Source organism: Ylistrum balloti, unplaced genomic scaffold (genome assembly GCF_031769215.1).
Source record: "Ylistrum balloti isolate Yb309-2 unplaced genomic scaffold, AGI_CSIRO_Ybal_v1 Utg370204, whole genome shotgun sequence".
Taxonomy (NCBI): domain Eukaryota; kingdom Metazoa; phylum Mollusca; class Bivalvia; order Pectinida; family Pectinidae; genus Ylistrum; species Ylistrum balloti.
This window is the reverse complement of record NW_026782177.1, coordinates 1,400,407-1,419,743: the sequence shown is the minus strand read 5'-3', so window position 1 is coordinate 1,419,743 and position 19,337 is coordinate 1,400,407. Positions and strand designations below refer to the sequence as shown.

General features: G+C 33.5%; 1 protein-coding gene across 1 annotated transcript in view; it reads left to right on the top strand.

Annotated features, from left to right (window-relative positions):
- The window catches only part of LOC132551509 (inositol 1,4,5-triphosphate receptor associated 1-like), a 75,713-nt gene that overhangs the window by 53,679 nt on the left and 2,697 nt on the right, over positions 1-19,337 (top strand). Inside the window, exons 6-16 of the mRNA XM_060215661.1 lie at positions 4,698-4,728; positions 9,363-9,503; positions 10,533-10,664; positions 12,297-12,394; positions 12,620-12,669; positions 12,930-12,997; positions 13,563-13,649; positions 15,527-15,595; positions 18,061-18,209; positions 18,699-18,764; positions 19,164-19,292. Coding sequence (XP_060071644.1) covers positions 4,698-4,728; positions 9,363-9,503; positions 10,533-10,664; positions 12,297-12,394; positions 12,620-12,669; positions 12,930-12,997; positions 13,563-13,649; positions 15,527-15,595; positions 18,061-18,209; positions 18,699-18,764; positions 19,164-19,292 — 1,020 coding nt within the window. The remainder of the gene's footprint in view (positions 1-4,697; positions 4,729-9,362; positions 9,504-10,532; positions 10,665-12,296; positions 12,395-12,619; positions 12,670-12,929; positions 12,998-13,562; positions 13,650-15,526; positions 15,596-18,060; positions 18,210-18,698; positions 18,765-19,163; positions 19,293-19,337) is intronic.

Sequence of the window (19,337 nt, the reverse complement as noted above, 5' to 3'; positions counted from 1 at the left end):
TACCACCAGCTGTCCATGGATTAATGCATTCTGCCATGAATTTGTTTGGATTCTAGATATTTTATCACATTGAGTAGGTTCTACCCTTGTGAAGTGCTTCAGAAAGCCATTATAAGAGTCATTGAATGGAATTCATATTGTTTAAACTGAAGGATTAGGACAAGGAAGCAAATAACCTGTAGCTGTGTACACATATTTACTGGTGGACAGGCCATTTAATATAGTGGTTATGGGATATATATCTTTTGTAGCATCTGTTTATATCACTGCTCTTCACAGCATGCGAGAAATGTCTCTGGCTTTTACTAACAGCAATTACATGTTCTGGATTTTTGGAGTCATACCAAGCCTTTCACTGGAAATTTAACAAAAGAGTTTGTGTCAAATCAATCCTGGGATATTCTATCATTCTGGGATTAACACTCTGTATCCTACCTTTCAATACAGAAAGTCAAGATCTTATTATCCTAGAATGAATGTGGTCGGAGGACAGAGGCTGTCCAGCCTAACATACTAGCTTGGAAGTATATAGTGCTACACTGTATCACAAGTCAATAAGAATGAGTAAACCATCCATGCCGGATATTGTTTGGAAGCTCCTGTCTGCTAAAAGGTGAGAATGACTTTCTATAGGACATCCTGAAGTTGCCAGCTATTTTATCATTCAGGGAGATATTAAAGATTTGTATTCCCTTAACAGACAGGGAAGGAAAGGTGCATTTATAGATACCAGGACTCCAGCAGTTCTTGATCCTATTTATAAAAGGTTTGATTGTAGGTAATAATCACTATCTTTGAAATAAGAGATGTCTGTGTTGTCATTTGGTAGTAAGGTCACATTATTTAGTCATTTGTGCTGTCACAAATGTTGAATATTACAAGAATTTCCTTGGAAAGGATTGACAGACAAATTAACTCAAATTAAATCAGGATCAAATTTGGAAAAAAACAAAGGTTATTTTTACCATTTTTTTTCAGCAGTTTTACTTGCATTTTATTCTCATTACCATGAAATAGACTTTTCCCCCCAAATATTACAAACAAAACCCAATAACATATTCAAGAAGATGTCAATTGTAGAATGTCAGTGCTAGAAGGAGTGATAGCCATTGTTTTTCTTCTATCTCATTCTGACATCACTGCACTATCGATTAGTAATCCAAACCCAATGGATCCTAACAATGTTCGTTGGACATGAGAATATCCTAAGTCTGGCCAGCCAGTGATTATGTTGCCACCAAGAGGAGGCTTAGATAAAGTCATGTACCAATAAAACTATTTCTGGTTAGAAGCCCACTACTATCAATTGCTGTTCGATATGTTAACTAACAACAATTGCTTTTTCATCGTCCTGTAATGGGTCTGCCCGTTGATATTGAGTTATATAGGAAGTGTGTTAAATCACAAATTTTTTACTTGATAAATACAGTATGTAAATATATTGCATTATAGAGTGGTATAGTGTTGTGTTTCATAATAATGATTTCTGTTAAAGTTTCTATCTGTAATAAACTTGATACTTTTAGCCCACCTGCCTGGACTACTACCTTAGTTAACCATGCACCTGCACCTGTCTTTCCATAGGATTTATTTGGCCTCTTTTTGTCAGCTCGTTTGTGAAAAATACTGAAAAAAAAGGAATCTTAGATAAAACTTGGGCATTTGGTAGGCTTTATTGTGTACTTCACAAATTAATAAATCAGGATTTCAGCACAGCAGGTGAAAACATCTATAAGGTGCATAGCTCAGAAGAGATTGTTAAGATTAGCTTAGCTTATGTCTCGTCTGAATTGAAATAGATATAGATAGTAGAACAATGTGTAGTTTCTATTGAATTTGATCTTGTGTTTCATGTTTTCTTCTGTAACAACATTTACAGATAAAACACCTTTTACTTCCTCATGTGAGGAAAGGAACTAAAATCAATGTAGTTAAGAGTTCGTTGTGGCATATCCATTCAGTCTCATCTGAATTAGCACAGATAATTGTATCCCAGAATATCCTGTAACATGTGTATCGTATCCCAAGGTCAAGATCGGGAATGTTTCTATCTACTTTTTCTAATAGTGGGAATAATTACACAAAGCAAGTATTTGAAAGTGGGTCTGGAACTTGAAAAACTGATAGAACGCAATCATTGTATTCCTAATTTTGAAAATTTCACTTAAAAGTTTTAAATACCTGGCTGATCATTAACTCATCTTACCATATCACTACAAGCAGTTTTATTCCATTGACTGCTAGTGTTCAGTAATCTTAAAACAGTTTTTTTTTATATCCACTTCATTACTTGAGGATTATATGAGAAAATTACATGTTTTCTTACAAAAGAATTAAAAAAAGGTAAGGAAGTGAAATTACAATGATTGGTATTTTAAATTATGTCATATAAACTTTTTTTTTTAAATTATTCAATGTCATTTTCACTAATTTAATTTCTGGCCTTACAATGAAATGAAAATTATTTTTTTGCTTCATTAACTCAACCACTTATGTACGCAAGGGTAATCATAATCTCTAGTATAATGTTAATGTGATTTGATTATGGTAACCAGTCTTTGACGGCACAAAATAGAAGGCTGGACCTGATGATTTGTCTACATTATAATGACCGGCCAGCACCAAGTATTATGCATTCCCCTATTTGGACTTTTTATCTTTCTTGCTGATGTAGATTGTTGGCAGGTTGCCAGGTTTTTTCTCCTTTTCTGATTGACTCCCACTACATTTTAAATCCCTAACACAGACGTAATACCACTGACGGTAAAGGTGTATGGTTGGCTGACAGAGCAGGTATTGAGATAAATTTTAATTCTGAATTAGATAGCTTTGTACCTACACTAGGGTTGATGTACTTGGATGGAGCAACTAATGGACTAGATCGAGGGATTCGACTCAACAGTTATGGCATGAACACAATCTTATTCCTCAAAGTTTTTGGCATTACTTGGTTTCTTATGATGGATTTGTCAGTGATACTGTTAATCTGAAAATTTTCTTTAGTTTTCATATCTGATACATAACTAGGAAATATGTTAATTGGAGGTGGAACACAATATAAATTTAATCATTCAGTTGGCGATGCTGGTGTATGTGTATATACAGGCAAGCTGGGTGTAGACTGCCTCATTGTGGTTGTAACTATAGATGGAAGTATTTGTCTGCCACACATCACGTTGAAGATCCATTCTAGAATGTATTTGCTGAAGTGACAGTGAATTTGAATTATTTAGTAAGACCCCCAAAATAGGGGGGAAATCGATAATTGAAGTCCCTGAATTTGGAAAATTGTTTGTGTTTGAAAGCATTTTAAGACTTTGATGTTGTAACTGATGAACCGATATTGGAATAACTTGGATTATTGGATTTCAAATGATACAGTAATCATTGAATGATTTGATGAGTCAGGAAAGTTGATAAAACATTTATGTGATGAGGATGGCTAAGCATTGTTTACCTAACATTGTGTGGGATTTACTGGCCGACAAAAGGTAACAATTACGTAATATAACTCTTTACTGTAAATGTCATTTCTAAAACATCAGACCTGTAGTCTAATTTCAAAACGTAAAAGGTTTGATGGTGTTTTACAGTCAATGAAAAACTAAATACATCTGTACTGTACCTTTCAGGTATAAGTGACATATATCCTCTTCAAATTTCTTTATAGATTTGTGTCGGCTATTGTTTGGTCACACTGCTTATAAAATGTCATGACCAAGTCTCCCGCTGACACCTGGTGATAATTACACCAGCTTATTATATGTCTGTGCATGACATTTGATTCTGATACGATTTTGCTATCCATCATGTATATTGTAGTTATTCTGAATTTAATCCTTCCTAACAAGCAGAAAATGAATGTTCAAAACTCCATGTAATAACCTTAGTTTCATTTGATTCAATGTTCCTAATTAAATTATTCAGTAGTTAAGTGGAGGTACAAACACCCAAATGAAGAGCACTTTGTCAAATTGTTTTATATATATGTGTGGTTTATTGTCCCACTTTTATTTTTTTCCTGTTGACCTATTTTTTTATCAAGAAGTTCATGCCTGGTAATAAGCCCTTCCACATATATTACTGTCCAGTAAAATTACAAAATAACACATTGTTTCACATGTAGTATCAAGCAATATGTTTGGCAACAAGTTTATTGCAATGAATAAGGTAATTCCATCATTCCTCTTTGTTTACTACAGACATGCAAACTCCATATGACAGTATGACAAAGTTTGACTGCAAAAATTTTGATATTGAATTGTTTGATGAAATGATCCATCACACAAAACAGATTACAGATTCTCAGGAGGCTTGACCTTATGTAAGACTGTCCAATAAGTATATATGTATGTTGTATTTTATCTACGGAGTTTCAGGATACGTATTGATGGATGTACATACTCTTTTAAAATGAATAAGTTAATGCGAAGACGAGCAGCTCTTGAAGTCAGGTTTCCAATCAAGTTGAAACACAAACTATCAGCTTGGTAAATGAAAGAACTGATTGGAAATCTGGCTTCTGGGGTTTCAAATTATAACCAACATTCTCATTTCAAGGTCAGGTAATGGCTAAGTATGTGAAATTCTGCCTCTGTAACAAGGTAAGATGACATGTCTTGTAGTATTGGCTAAGTATAGCTCTCTTATCAAAATCAATGATTGACTTATCTTCTATTTTGTTTTGTGTGTTTCAGGTCTGAGCAAGCCAATGAACTGGAAATTGAGGTAAGTGTATCTCTTCACTAGTATTAGTTAAACATCCAAGTTTTGGTCAGGAAGTCTGTCATTAAAAGTCTGTCTGCCATCCATTACACTCTGTGTCTTGTCATTGGTTCCTATGAAAGCTTATGTGACAAAGTTTGTTTGAGGTCAGGCTGGTTGAGTTATTATTGTTGTTATTACTTGTATTTTAGATGTAGTATGTTATTCTGTACTATTTTCAGTTTCCTAGAGAAAAATATTGTTTTCAGCAACAGTCAGATATCCAAAGCCTTTGTTTTTCATCAGAGTAGAGGAGAAAGTAATCCTTTATTAAGTAGCACATTTCAACTTTGTTTTGTGATGGGGAGAGGATAGTATGAACATATAATCTCTTTAATAACATTATTTTTTCTAACATACAAGTCCCGCGACAAATGACACATAATTTTCTAAATTGTCGTGTCAAACTTGGGGAAATTAACATGCTTTATATAGGGAATGTCCAATTATTTGTTAATCCCAACATTATAAAATACAGAAAATCACAGGATTTCAGTTATCTTGTTCACATAACCTCCCCTGAAACCCTAAATGTGTACCCCAATACCATTTTATGTCTCTTAATGTGGCACATTTCCTGTCATGTTATAATAGAATTAGATTATAAAGAAGAATTTGCCACTTCTCTGATGTCTTTTACAGAAAGTACTTACTTAATCATGTAACAAATCATTTTATTTCACTCTTTGTTAATTTCCATCAGAAACCTATTAAGCCATCTTAAAAAATTTCACATATAGGACCTAGTATATGAGATGCTAAATGTGAGTTTCTAATTGTTACGTTAGTCTTTCTGTGTAAGTTTGATGTGGTTAGGTGCCAGATATGATTTGATTACCAAATGTAAAAATGTTGAGCAGAGTTACTTAAATTAGTCTTTCACATCCTTCACTATTTGGATGATCAGATTACACCTAAAGTCAGAACCTCATTGCCAAAAATAATTTTACAATTTTAACAACTTAGGTACTTGAAGACCACTAGTTTATGACTTTTAAATGATTGTAGATACTGCTTTTTGTCATCCATGGCTTCTTATATTTTGAGCATTGGGCATTTGTGAAAGAAAATCATGACCTTTTCATTAGCAGAAGAAGCATATGCTTGGCTTCACTGGCCTATATAACATCTTGGAAAATTAACACATAAAGTTGGTGCTTGCTTTCTGTAATGCAAACACAAATAGTGCGGTTTCTTGGTACTATATCTATGTGTATGTGAACTGCAAACATACTTTCTTGACACAGAAACAAAAGTGTAATCTCTATAACTCCAGAGTATGCAGACCAGTCAACGTGTATACTTATCAGATGGTTTTGGTTAAGGTGAAGTTTTCTTAGTTCTTTAAAGAAGTCAGGGACTCAAAAATTTGTCATATCAACAGTATGTTTTTATCAGGTCACCTTACACAAAGTCTTAGGCTGACCTATTGCGATTCCCTTTTGTCTGGTGTCATGCGTCATAAACTTTAACATTTTCGATTTCTTCTAGAAGACATGTAAATCGATTTCAGTGAGGTTTTACAAAAATCTGGCATTGCTAAAGGTGCATCAAAATTGTAAATTACATGGTCCCTTGCCCCTAGAGGCCTGAGGAGTGGGGCCAAAAAGGGTCAAATTGATTGAAACTTCAAAAATCTTCTCCTCAAATCCCAGGAATGATAGAATCAAGTACACTTCATAAATTGAAAGGCCTTCAGATGCTTCATCAAAATTGTGAATTTCATGATCCAGGGTCTTATATTTCCCCTGGGAAATGGGTAAAGTTTACTATAGTTTATATAGGAAAATTACATTTTTGAACATTATTTGTTTATTTTCTATTGGAAATAGGCCAAGCCTGGTTAGAATTAATATTAGTTTAAGATGACAGTTTGGTGAGATGCACATATTGACCTTGACTGACCCCAAGGGCTGATCGGCAGTGCCAAAAATGGGTCAAATTAACTGAAATATCAAAAATCTTCTCAATACCCAGATAATGTACAATCAAATTCTCTTCAGGGATGGAAGTGTCTTACAGTCCTTTATAAAAATTGTAAATTTCATGACCCCAGGGTCTCACACTTTGCCTTGGAGAGGGGGTATGATTTACTGTATTTCATAGCATAATAATTTTGTTAGAATTTCAAAGACGTTATACAGTTCCTGGATGGAAGATTTTATATATGGAAATTCAAATCTTGAGTTTAATTTCTTTTAATTCAAACTTGGTTAGAAGCCTTAGCATGGGACAGCAGTTAATGTATACACAATTTACATTTGCATTATATGTACACTATTTATCCTGCATTATTCTCAGGTGAGGGAATTATTACTTCTATGTAAGAGAGTGCATGGGCTTATTACAGGACAATAAGCCCAGGGACCAACAAAGAAAGTCTGACTCAAGTGACAGGGGGTGGGCTTATTATAGAACAAATAAGCAATATCGGTGTATAATTTTATATAACAGCTATGTGGATGGGCTTATTGGGATTTTAATATGTTAGTTCATTTTCTCGCTGAATGCTATGACAAAATACTGCTTATTTTTTAACCTAATTGCTAGATTAAATTTCTGTCATGAGTGTAAATATTCCACTCTGTTACTTTGGGATCAATGCTTCATTTCTCCATTAGTAAATGCAGTGCTAATACATTTACACATTACAGTAGTTCTAATGTTGTTAATACAATTTTGTGTTGTTGATAGATAGAACTAGAAATCTGACTTTAATCTGTTACCTTCCATTTCTCAAGTTGTTGGAATTAAAACTAAAACTAGAGTAATGGAAAGAAATCCTATCAATACACATACTTGTGCTAAAATAACTGGATGTTTGTCACATTTGCTAATATAAACCCATCAACAGTTCTCTCGAGTCACAAGAGATGAAGTACAAGTCTTGTTTCTTTTCAGTATGTTTAACTAGAAGTGCTATCTGTCAATGTAACAGGATGCCATAATACAGGAAATTATTATTATTCTAATTACTGTACTAGAGTCTTAACAACGTATTTGCCCATGCCTGTATTTCAAGGTAGAATGTAAGACATGACAGAAATACCTTTTGACTTGAATTAATTGTGACTGTTCTGATGCTTTACAGTTTATATTTTAGTCCACTATGAGGTGGTGGGGTGGAATATAGGGCTATAGTTTTGTGTTCTCTCTGTCCGTCTTTCCATTCTTCCACTATCTTGTATTGGCTCTATTTTCTACACTACTTGTCACTGGAATTTACACATGGGGTTGTGGGTAATGGGTTTGCTTTTGTGAGACAGTATGTCATATATCAAAGTAGGTCAGTCTGACCTTCATTTTTACCTTTAACCAACATCAAGGACAAATTTTGTTTTGGCTCTATCTCCTGCACTAGTTGTCACTAGCACTTCATACTTGGAGTATTGGTCAACCTTGGTAAGACAATGTGTCATTTATTGGACAGTAGGTCAGTGTGACCTACATTTTAACAGTTGACCTAATCAAAGGTTTGAGCTTGGCTTCATTGCAATGCGTTCTTGGCATGTAATTTGATATTTGGTGGGTACAGGAATTTGCCAAATTGTCTTATCAATGTAAATGAAATCAGAGAGGCAGGTAAATAGTTTGACATCTGTTTAGGCATGCAATGAGAAAAGTGAATTAGTTTTCCAAGATATTTTTCTCAAATAAATCTTTAAATGCTAGACCTGAATAATGTTTCAGGTGTGACTGTATTGATTAAAACATAGTTTGTTTTAGCAAATCCATTTGGCTACTCTCAGGGTCATGTTAAGTTTTCTTCCTTGTGGCATTGCTGCTTTTCTCACTGTAACTTCAACTGGTTTTTAGGGCAGATTCCCCATAGATTCGACTCATTGTAGGCAAAAATGACTATCTTCAATTCCTTTCTATCTACACTATTTGGGTTCAGAATTGGCATCTGATTTATGTTTTCATATTTTTTTTTTTTTTTATTTATTGACATTATACCAAAGGGATTGTTCACACGATCTTGCAAGTTATTGGGCTTTTTCCTCGGGACAGGGCAGGGTTCTGAAAAAAAATTAAATTCATAGGTACTTTGCAATTTCATTTGTAAGTGAAACAAATGATCAAAAGTCATGAGAGATGTCCCATTCCTATTTATGGAAATCTTGTTTAGGGATCTGGTATAAATATCTGTGCATGATTGAGGGCTTCTGGGTTACATGCAAATTTATTGTCTATTAGTGATGGTATGGCAGGTAAATTTCTTATATATATATATATATATATATATATACTAATAGCATCTGGTGGAACAATGTACTGGTAAACACAGATGTGCCAGACTATAATTACTGTTCCAGATGAAGGCTGTTATACCTTCCAGTCTTAACATTAGGCCAAATGAAGCTCTAACTGCAGATAGAAAACGAAAAGCAGTTGGCACGAAAACTGTCATCTACTTTAGCTAAATAAAAGTACATAAAAATGTTGCTAAATTAAATTGAATTTTACTCTTATGACCTTGACCTACTTTCAATATCAAAAAAGTTGGACATGCTAAATGGTTTTTCATTTTTTTCATTTCTTTTGGTCTTAAAATTGGATTGTTCTTTCAAAAATGCTTTTGTTCCATTTCTCTTCAGAAAAAATTCACCAGTTTGTCTCTTGCATTCAAAACTGACAAGCTAACATTGGAAAAGCGTCTTGAAATCCAAGAAAGGTCCCGAGACATTGCTGAACAGAATGTTGACACAGAACTAAAAGGACTGAAGGACAATCTGGAGGTAGGATAACAATTATTCAATCGGTTATGTAGAATGAATTTTGTAAAATTGAATTTGACTATATGTCATTATATGATTTCCTTATTCAAATAACATTAATTCTGTTAAAATGTATTTAATACTTAATTAAATTTTTGCAAACTATTTACGTTTGTATTAATGAACAATGAAACTCATGTACGTATATGTTCAGGCTTCGGGTGATCAATCACTTCAGTTGTTTACATCTGTCTAAAGTGTTCTGACACCATTTACAAGTCAAATAATGAATTATGTCACAAATTACAGTTACAAATTGAATTGTTTAGAGATTAATCATAAGACATTAACATATTTTGAGAAATACCAATTTGTTACCAAGTAAGAACTTACTACCAAGGTTTCACTTGTGCTACAGACCTTCCTATTTACCAAGGTTTCATCTTATCCTACAGACCTTATTTACCAAGATTTCTTCTTGTCCTACAGAAGACCTTCCATTTTACCCTTTACTTCTGCTTGTCATACATAAGAATTTCCTCTTTCCCCAAAACTTCTTCTTGTCATACAGAAGAATGTCCCTCTTTCCAAGGTTTCTTCCTATCCTACAGGATTTTTTATTTAGCAAGATTTCTACTTGTCCTACAGAACAACCTATTTACCATGATTACTTCTTGTCCACACTTCTGCTTGTCCTATGAAAATCTCTCTTTGCCCAACACTTCTGCTTGCCATACAAAAGAGCTTCCTTTTTATGGAAGGTTTCTACTTGTCTTACACAACTGCCTATATAACCAAAGTTTAACCAACACCTATGCTTGTCATATAGAAGAACTCACTGAGGTTTCTGCTTACCCAACAGTACTTATTTTTAACAAGGTTTCTTCATGCCCTACAGAACTCTTTAAATATCCATGTTTCTGCTTGTCCTACAGAGCTTCCTGTTAACCAATATTTCTGCTTGTCATATGGATGAACTTACTTTTTACCAAGTTTACCTTTTGTTCTACAGAACTTCAATTTTACCAAAGGATATTTCTTGTCTTACAGACCCTGAACCAGTTATGTACAGATACACAGGTACGAGACGTCCTCCGGAAGATACAGGCACACCTAGATATCCTCGAACAAGCTGCAGCAAGGGTGTCAAGCCGGGCAGAGGTGTTTGGGGCTGTACAACAGGTAGGTATGGCAAATGGTGGGTTGTTTCAGATCCAGATTTTAAATAAAATAAAAGTGACATTTGCCTAAAAGTTGGCAATGACCTATGACAGAAAAAGTATTAAAAAAGTGTTAATCTCAACTCACATGGAATGTTTAGTACTTTACTTATATGCTATCAAATAACCTCAATTGACAGATGGTCAATAAAAAAGGAGATGAAAGATCAAACTTACATAGAATTACTAAAGGTCAATTAATGGGTGGTTCACTGGTTCCTGTCGGATTTCTTCTTTATGTTTTTTGTTTCTTTAATTATCTTATTCATATTCATACAATTTGAATATAAGTGAATAAGATATGTAGATTTCCAAATATTCTACATGGAAATATGATCTATGAATCATGGATCTCCTTTGTCAGTAGCTTCTGTTTAGTGTTCGGCCCTGGTCATGTTACTCAACTCTCTTTATCATTTGTCAGATCTCCTATCTTAAAACCTTGTCATTAATCACTGATAGTACAAAACCTACAGACATAAGTGTTCAACATGAATGTGCATGTCTGCAACAAAACTATCAATCTTATAACTGAATATAATATATACACAGTTCGTTATTAATGTTCTATGTCATATTATTGTCTACAATTTTTTTTCTTTTAAACTTGAAGTTTTCCATATTCTTAAGATATACTTTACTTCTCATAGTCAAATTTTAGTCCATTAACACTTTTTGGCAAATAATCCTTTGATAAATTTGTGCAGCCAAAATAATTGCTATATAAACCAGATTCAGAAACAACTGCATTAAGCACAATCCTATTTTAATGCAATACATTCAGAGTGAAAATTGCTAAAAAAGAAAATCTCTATACTACCTAGTATGTATGCCTATGAAAACTTCATTCTCAAGGTCACCATGTGCATTTTATAGTGATGAAAGACTTTGGCACCAGATGTCTTGTTTTGTTGACACCTTAGGGCATGAGAAGTTTTGATAAAGTAACAGGAATTGTAATTATCCCCAGCGAAACATGTTAGGGAAATAATTTGGGCTCTCTCCATCTGTGCATGTGTGTGTTTACCCGAAGGCTTTTCTAGAGTCTAACTTCAAAACTGTTCAACATATCTTCACAAAACTTAATGGATATGTTGAGTTAGAGCCCTTGTTGTGCCTTTTGCTTTTGACGACATTTGGTTTTAAATATTTTTACTGTTACCATGGAAACAAAGTAAAAAACGCAAAATTAGTATTAACTTTCATTTCTGGGCTACAACTTCGAAACCATTCCACTCAACTCCACAAAACTTTCTGTTTATATTTGGTTAGTGCCCCAGTTAAAATTTTTATTTCTGTTACCATAGAAACAGATATCCCTCATCACAAATTTCAGTTTTTCTGGTCCAGTGCTCTAAACCATTCAAGATAATTGCTCAAACATTTTACTCTTATTAAGCTAGCTTTTGCTATGTGGAAGTTCTTCATTTAAATACTTTTTCTGTTACCATGGAAACAGATAGGCCAAATCACAAAGTTCAGTTTTTTTCAGACCAGTTATCTTAAACTGTTGAAGGTAACAACAGGTGTGAGGGCATTGATTTTCATTTTTGGGATTCATGAAAGTAATATATCTGTTTTGATGATTTTGTAGGAAAAGAGGATGAGTAAGGCAATAGAGATTATGATTACACATGTGGACACCATACGAATGGTGCATGAACGTGTCAACTCTGAATTGGAAGAAGCTAGGTAAGGACAACACCTCTGTACTTGTAGTCATTTTCTTAAGTCATTTGAAAGTTCCTATCTAATATTCTGTTAAGGATATGAAATTTTGCTTCTTCTTGCCTTCTGTGTTGACATTGTTTCATCTCTTCATTTGAAGGTGATGTTTTCAAACCAAAGCTTGGGCATCAGTGACAAATTCTCTTTCTTAGCTGAAATTTTTGAAACAGTCTGTCTCTTTTGTTTCAGAAAACTTTTACAAGACAGTCGACCCTTTGGAAGTGCTGGTTTAGAGATGGGTAGGTTACTTGTAAAAATATCATTTGAAATCAATATAGTTGCATCATGTTGTATTCATTTGTCTTATAAATTGATTTGTATGGAGAAACAGAAACTTGTCATTTCCATATGACCACATATTTTCAGCCTTGACAGTTATAACTATTTTGCATATTTATATATTTTTTTTCATATATATACATTTTCAATTGTAATTTTCAAAAAAATAAAGTTTAGTTTAGTGAAGTTTAGACTAATTCTTGTGTTGATGATTTTGTAGGTGATTTTCCACACATCAGTAAAAGATCTTTGTCCCTGTCCCAGCAAGGTCAAGGCTTCCAATCACGTGTAAGTATCACATATAGAGGTTCAATGATCTCCAGTGAATTACAGGTCAGGATTACTGTAAATATCTTGATAAGTTTTGTTTGTATTAAACTATTTCCATAATTTTACCGTAGGCTTTATTCACATTGCTTGATTTGTAATGGAATGATCAATAATTAAAATGCAGAAAATTAAAGTTTTTAATCTTCACATCATGTTGTAAGCAGAATAATTCCTGAATTTCTCAAAGAAAAAAAGTCTGTACTCCATTGACTTTTGAAAAGAAAAAAGAGAAAAACAAGAAGAAAATATCTTGTCAATTAAATAGCCTAGTTGAAGTTCTCAGGTATACCTGTTGGGCTACAGCATAAGGAATACAAATGTCATTTATTGATTACCTTCCTTCTTAGTTGGCTTATGTTATAAGCTTCATATCAGGGAAGTTATTTCAGGAATACGTCTATATGGTAATTAAATTCATATTATACTGGGAATACCATTCTTCCTAGGTTGAAAAATGATTTTCTTTACAATATTATCCATGTTTCCAAAATCCAATGGCATCTCAATGTTTAACATTTTTCAGACAAAGGGCCGGCGTGTCAGTGAGGTTGCCATTCCTCGAGCTCTGGGAGGGACAGGTGTACCGTCTTTCACCCACTCCTCTTCGATGGTATTTTCTTTCAGTATTTCCAATTCAAAAATATTCACACAAGTCTCATAATAAAGTGTTCTATCTTTTATACTGGGATGTACAATTTCATACTGGCAAAATCATATCACCCAAAACCTAAATTAAGTATCAAAACATTTTCATTAGCCCAATATACAAATTTTCTACCCACATTTTTCTGGCAGATGGAATTGTGCATCCCTTTCCTACTTATATGGATTACTATGGAATCTGGCAACTTCATTCTCTCTCAATTACAGGAAAAACTTCTGTCCAAAAAAAAATTCAAGACATTTAGGTAATGACAGATCTGGCTTTAACTGGAAGCAAATTTTGCAATTAGGTCTTGACCAATAGATTCCATGATATAATTAGTTTATTGTATTTGATATTGTAACCTCTCAGATCATACCTAGCTCTTGTTGTTCCACAATGGGTGATAAACAAATGTGGGCAGCAAAAGTAAGGCTTGGTTCTGTAACACTTTCACGTTTTGCTGTGTTTTGTAACTCTTCACACACGCACAGAGTTATGAACAGTCTAACAATTCTGTAACATTTTTGAAAATATTAAGCTTTTGTTCTTGTAATAAATTTTTTACTGATTATTTCAATTTTAAATGACACAATATATGTAGTTTCTTTGAAATTTCACTAATTATTTTAAAGGGGTCACGGTTTACAAAATATTTATTGGTTCATTTTCTATAGCATTGTTATGCAGCAGCTTTAGCATGTATCGTCATCTTAATTCAGTAGATTTCTTTTTAGAAGTTCCAGAAAAATTTCATTATCAAACATCATATGTTCATATCTATAAAAACATTATATATTTATTCTACTGGGGTTTTTTTTATAGAATATATATACAAGCAAAACATATATATTTCTTGTGATTATATATTTCTGTGAACTTTGACCTCTTTCTGTGCCAAAACTGTTTTAGTTGTTGTCTCCCTGTCTGTGATTGGTCAAAACTTGACAATCCAACATATACCAAATAGTCTTGTTTCACCAGTAATTGCACCTAAGCTTATCAGCAGTGGCCAACTAAAGCAGGTACAAAAGGAAGCAAAGATGAGTTAAATTATTTTCAAGACAAAAGGGGGACAAAAGGGACAAAATAACTATTAAGGTAACTTGTACTTTCTACTTGTACACAGTAACTCTTTGAACATGGATTAGTATATCCATGCTTTGTTTTTTATGCAGATGTGCCCTAAATTTTCTGCTACTTTTTAATTTGTCACTTTGCGTTCTGTTGAGGATTTAGAAGTACATTTGCTAAATTTGTACTTGTAGAGTTTCATGTTTTGAAAATGGAACTAGATAGAAATGAAAAGGCTGAAATTGTTGAAGGTCAAAAGTCAAAGTCACAAGGTGATTAGGTTAATATCTTCTAACAAAGTAATGAATATGATTTATTGTTTAGTGTCACTGCGTTCTTCATATGCCAATTTAGATAATCCTGTTTTTTAACCTAAGTTAAATCTCAAATTCCAAAAAAATCAAACTTACCATGTGAATAAGGTCTGTATAACTTTCCTCAAGTTCAAATGTCAAGGTCACTTGGTAGTTAATGCTACTGATATGGAATACTTCAGATTTTAACTGGGTTTGATGAAGCCTTAATACTTTTCCCTACTAAACACTATAGTGCTAAATTATTCTGAAATACCTACAATTGATATTGATCAGTATGTTTTTAAAATCCATCCCTATAATGTTGATATAATGTTGTTGTGATGAATATTCTCCATATCCAGATATGTATATGGCCATATCCCTGAGATTTAGGAGACACAACTCTCAGCTTTGGTTAGCTCTCTGATAGGCTAGCTGTAGTAATATACATACAATCTTGGCATGTCTCGATAGGATGCTTCTACTATGTCTCTGGAATGCAAGCAACCAACTTGGCCAAGGAAAGACTCGCCAGACTCAGAGGTGAGCATGTCATATACAGCCATCTATCCCGGTCAGTTGCCAAGTGACTGATAGTCACTCTCAATTTTTATTGACCAATGGTCACTCGCTAATACACATTGCAGCACATAGTGTGCATGAATGCAATGTGTCAGTATGTTTCAAAAATGAAATAAAGCATGATTTGTATCTCGAATGGCTCGTATAGCATAGCATGTTTTACTGGAAAGGAAAGTTACTTGAAATCAGAATGCTGCATGCATGATCAGTCATCAAATTCACCAACAACATATTAAAAAGCTGATGGCTCAGATATATTCTTCAAATGTAGATACAAATAAACTGGTCAACCCCTATTACAGGTAAGTTTTAATTATACGGAATTGCTCAATTCCATAAACTGTTTGATGTGTGTGAAATTTTCTAGATGTGTACTTGTTGTAACCCTTTTTTATATCCTCACCGGGAAATCTGTTATGTTGTGTCAGAGTGATAATAAGATCACATGATTGATTATCTTTACCTACTGCTAAAGTTCTAATTAAATTGCATGAAATTGTGTACCTACATGTTTAAGTGCCATTTGATGACCTTTTACCATTAATTGACCTTTGAAGACCTGTTACAATTAATGATCTTTTATGACCTTTTAACCTTTAATTGGCCTTTTTTTATCAATCTTAGATGACCTTTTCACCTTTAATTGACTTCAGTGACCTTTAAATTGCATGGACAGATCAACTTAAAAAGCACTTAACTTCTTTAAAAACAATTTCCTCACATATTCATATGTTTTCATATGTTCATAGAAAGGTATTAAGTTGTGTATTTAGGCAATAAGTTTAAATTTTGTATTCCATAAATAACTAGGTTGAGGGGAGGGAGGGGGTCTCTGCCAAGAATGGTAAAAGAAAAAAGTCCTATATGTTACACTTTGGAGTTTCTCAGCAATTAATTGGTTTGTTCAAACGAGATGAGACTGGGATCAGTCTTGCTAATAATCTCAAGTGGCTTTACTCTCCAAAAAAAAGTTGGAAGAAGAAAGGTTTAAAGAGGAACTGCAATATTCTGTTTCTATTCAATGCTAGCAAATGTGAGTAAAAGTTTTGAGATTTTGAGATGCTGTTGTCTTGTGAAATCTCAAAAATTTTAAAGTTAAATGTAAAACGTGAAAAGTATTTTCCCAATCTATCAGTAAGATTTTTAATGTATCCTTTCCCATGGAAGAAAAAACTGGTGAATGAGATTCCCTTGGTTTAGTTAGTCAGTATGAAATGAGTTTAGATAAGATAGTGTTGCAGTGATTTTTTTTCTGGTAGATCTATATATATATTTAGCAACCATAGCTAGTTGTGTGTCTCTGGTTGTATATCTGTAAAATGAAGTTTAAAAAAAAAGGGCATGTGGTTGGTGTATTGCGATTCAGGAAATTTAGTCACAAATTTTTTTGTTGTATACATTATATTCAGTTATTGGTAAGCCCCTTTACATACTCTATACATATATCATTTACTTTTATAGAATTTTTTCAAGGCTTTGACAAAAGTAACTACCTGCAGTGTTTGGAAAAGTCTATTTGAAAACTTAAAAACACATTAGGTGTGATTGTAGTGAGGAAAAAAGGAAAGGTTTTTGAAAACAAATCTTATGCTGTGCTGGGAAATTTTTCTACAATGCTTTGTTGTCATGTGACAATCATATTTGCTACATGGCCCTCATACAACAGGTCTAAGATTTTTAGAGGACAATGTGGTAGATTAGTCTTTGGCTAAACATGTTTTATCCTCAATAAAGAATGTTTATTATTATCATTATTATTATTATGTCTAAGCTGCCATGCCATACAGTATGAGCTTGTAAGGAGAGTTCTTTACTTCCTACAATATTAATGTCATCTGGCCCCACTTGTATAAAACATCTCAACTTGAGATTTCCTCAAGTCGAGATTTTCCTCAGCTGATATCTCCTCAAAAACGGCTTGTATAAAATTTTCTCAAGGAACAGGAGGAAGTCATCGGCTAGGATGTCCTGAAGTTCCTTGAGGAATTTTCATACAAGATATTTTCAAGGAGATATAAGCTGAGGAAATCTCAAGTTGAGATGTTTTATACAAGTGGGGCCAGAATACTGATATTTGTCGGTGATGCCACTCTTATTTGATATGAAGAGTCACAAAGACAAAACAATTCAACCACACTTATGAACCAAGGTCTATGACTGCGTTATTGACAATGCAAAATCCATATGTCCTTTGTAGGAATTCCCCCAGTTTATTTTCTTGAACCATTGAATGTTTTATGTGAAAGGCTTTACACTATATGATTGATAAAAATTCCCTTTCATATCAAATGTCAGAACTTTTGATAAATTTTCCTGTAGTGGACTTGCATATTTAAAAGAAACTTTTTATGTTAAAATAATGTAACTTAAAGTTTCCATTATCCTAGTCGATGATGTCATACACACAGTTGTTATTTGATATACAGGATGCTAAATCGCGCTTCCAGTGTGCTGTGGCATCTATGGCCATGAAAAATGCTGTTACAGACACTTTCCGAAGAGGCTCTGCCACCCTGGGGAAACAAGCCTCTGTCAGTGGCACACCTCCTAAATCAAGAGAGAACTCAACCGAGAGGTTAGTATTTTGAGTTAGCAGCTGGACTATTTCACTTATCATTGCAATATATTCAAAAAATTTTAATTTATGTGTATAGTAGTTGAAAAAGAGGGCTAATTGAAAAAGGATCTACTCTTGTACAAAATATAGCGAAACATTTGAGTCAATCACCATTGGTGTAAGATTAGAATGTAAATTTTTTTTTCACTTTTCTTTAAGTAAAATAAGGAGACAGATTATTATGCCAAATTTTCATTGTCTTGGAAGCTTTTCACTTTGTGGTCACAGATCTGGAAACTGGTAAAGGAAAATCATTTACAACTTTGAGTATATTTTCTACCTTGTATATCATGTCAGAATATGTAATAGGAAACCACCAGGATTCTTTTGAATTGTTCTGAATTCTTCAAAGATTATGTTTGGCTCGGAGAAAGATTCAATACACTCTTTTTCTCAGGAAATGATTGATAATCCATTCATCATTTCACCATTCATTCTCATTTCAAGCAAAGAGAATTCAGACAAATCCCCAAGTAAACAGAATTCAAAGGAAGAGGAAGCGTTCCAGAAAGGGTTAGTATTCGTTTTCAATTTTTTTAATACCATGAACAACATGACATACCAGGATTTTTTACATATGAAACTATGTATATTTCATATAAGAAAGCTTTAATAGAGCTTAAGTTATAGTGAAAGTTTCAATAAATTGGATCAATATTTTTGGAAGTCATGGCCCAATTTTGTTTGCAATCAATATCTTATCAATCGAATGATTTCAGTTTAAAAAGCTTTCAGAAATCATGGCCAGATTTAGTAACTGTCATTATTCATTAGCTTTGCTGAATGTAATCATCTCTTTGACGTGGAAAGGACAAAAATTGTTCTACATCATATCCCTTTAGTCTCTGTGATAAAATTGCATGAGCTTTGAAATTTAAAATGATTGAAATACCTCGGCTTTGTATATTACAGATTTCAGCAAGGCTACAAAGCTCAGATGGGGCGCGAACTTTCGTCCTTACGAGAACACCAGAACTCTATCAACCAGAATCTGGAGGATCTCATGGATAACTATGACAGTCCACCTGAGGAAGAGGAAAGGTCAGGACACATCTAAAAGCATTATACAGTGTTTCCTGTTTACTT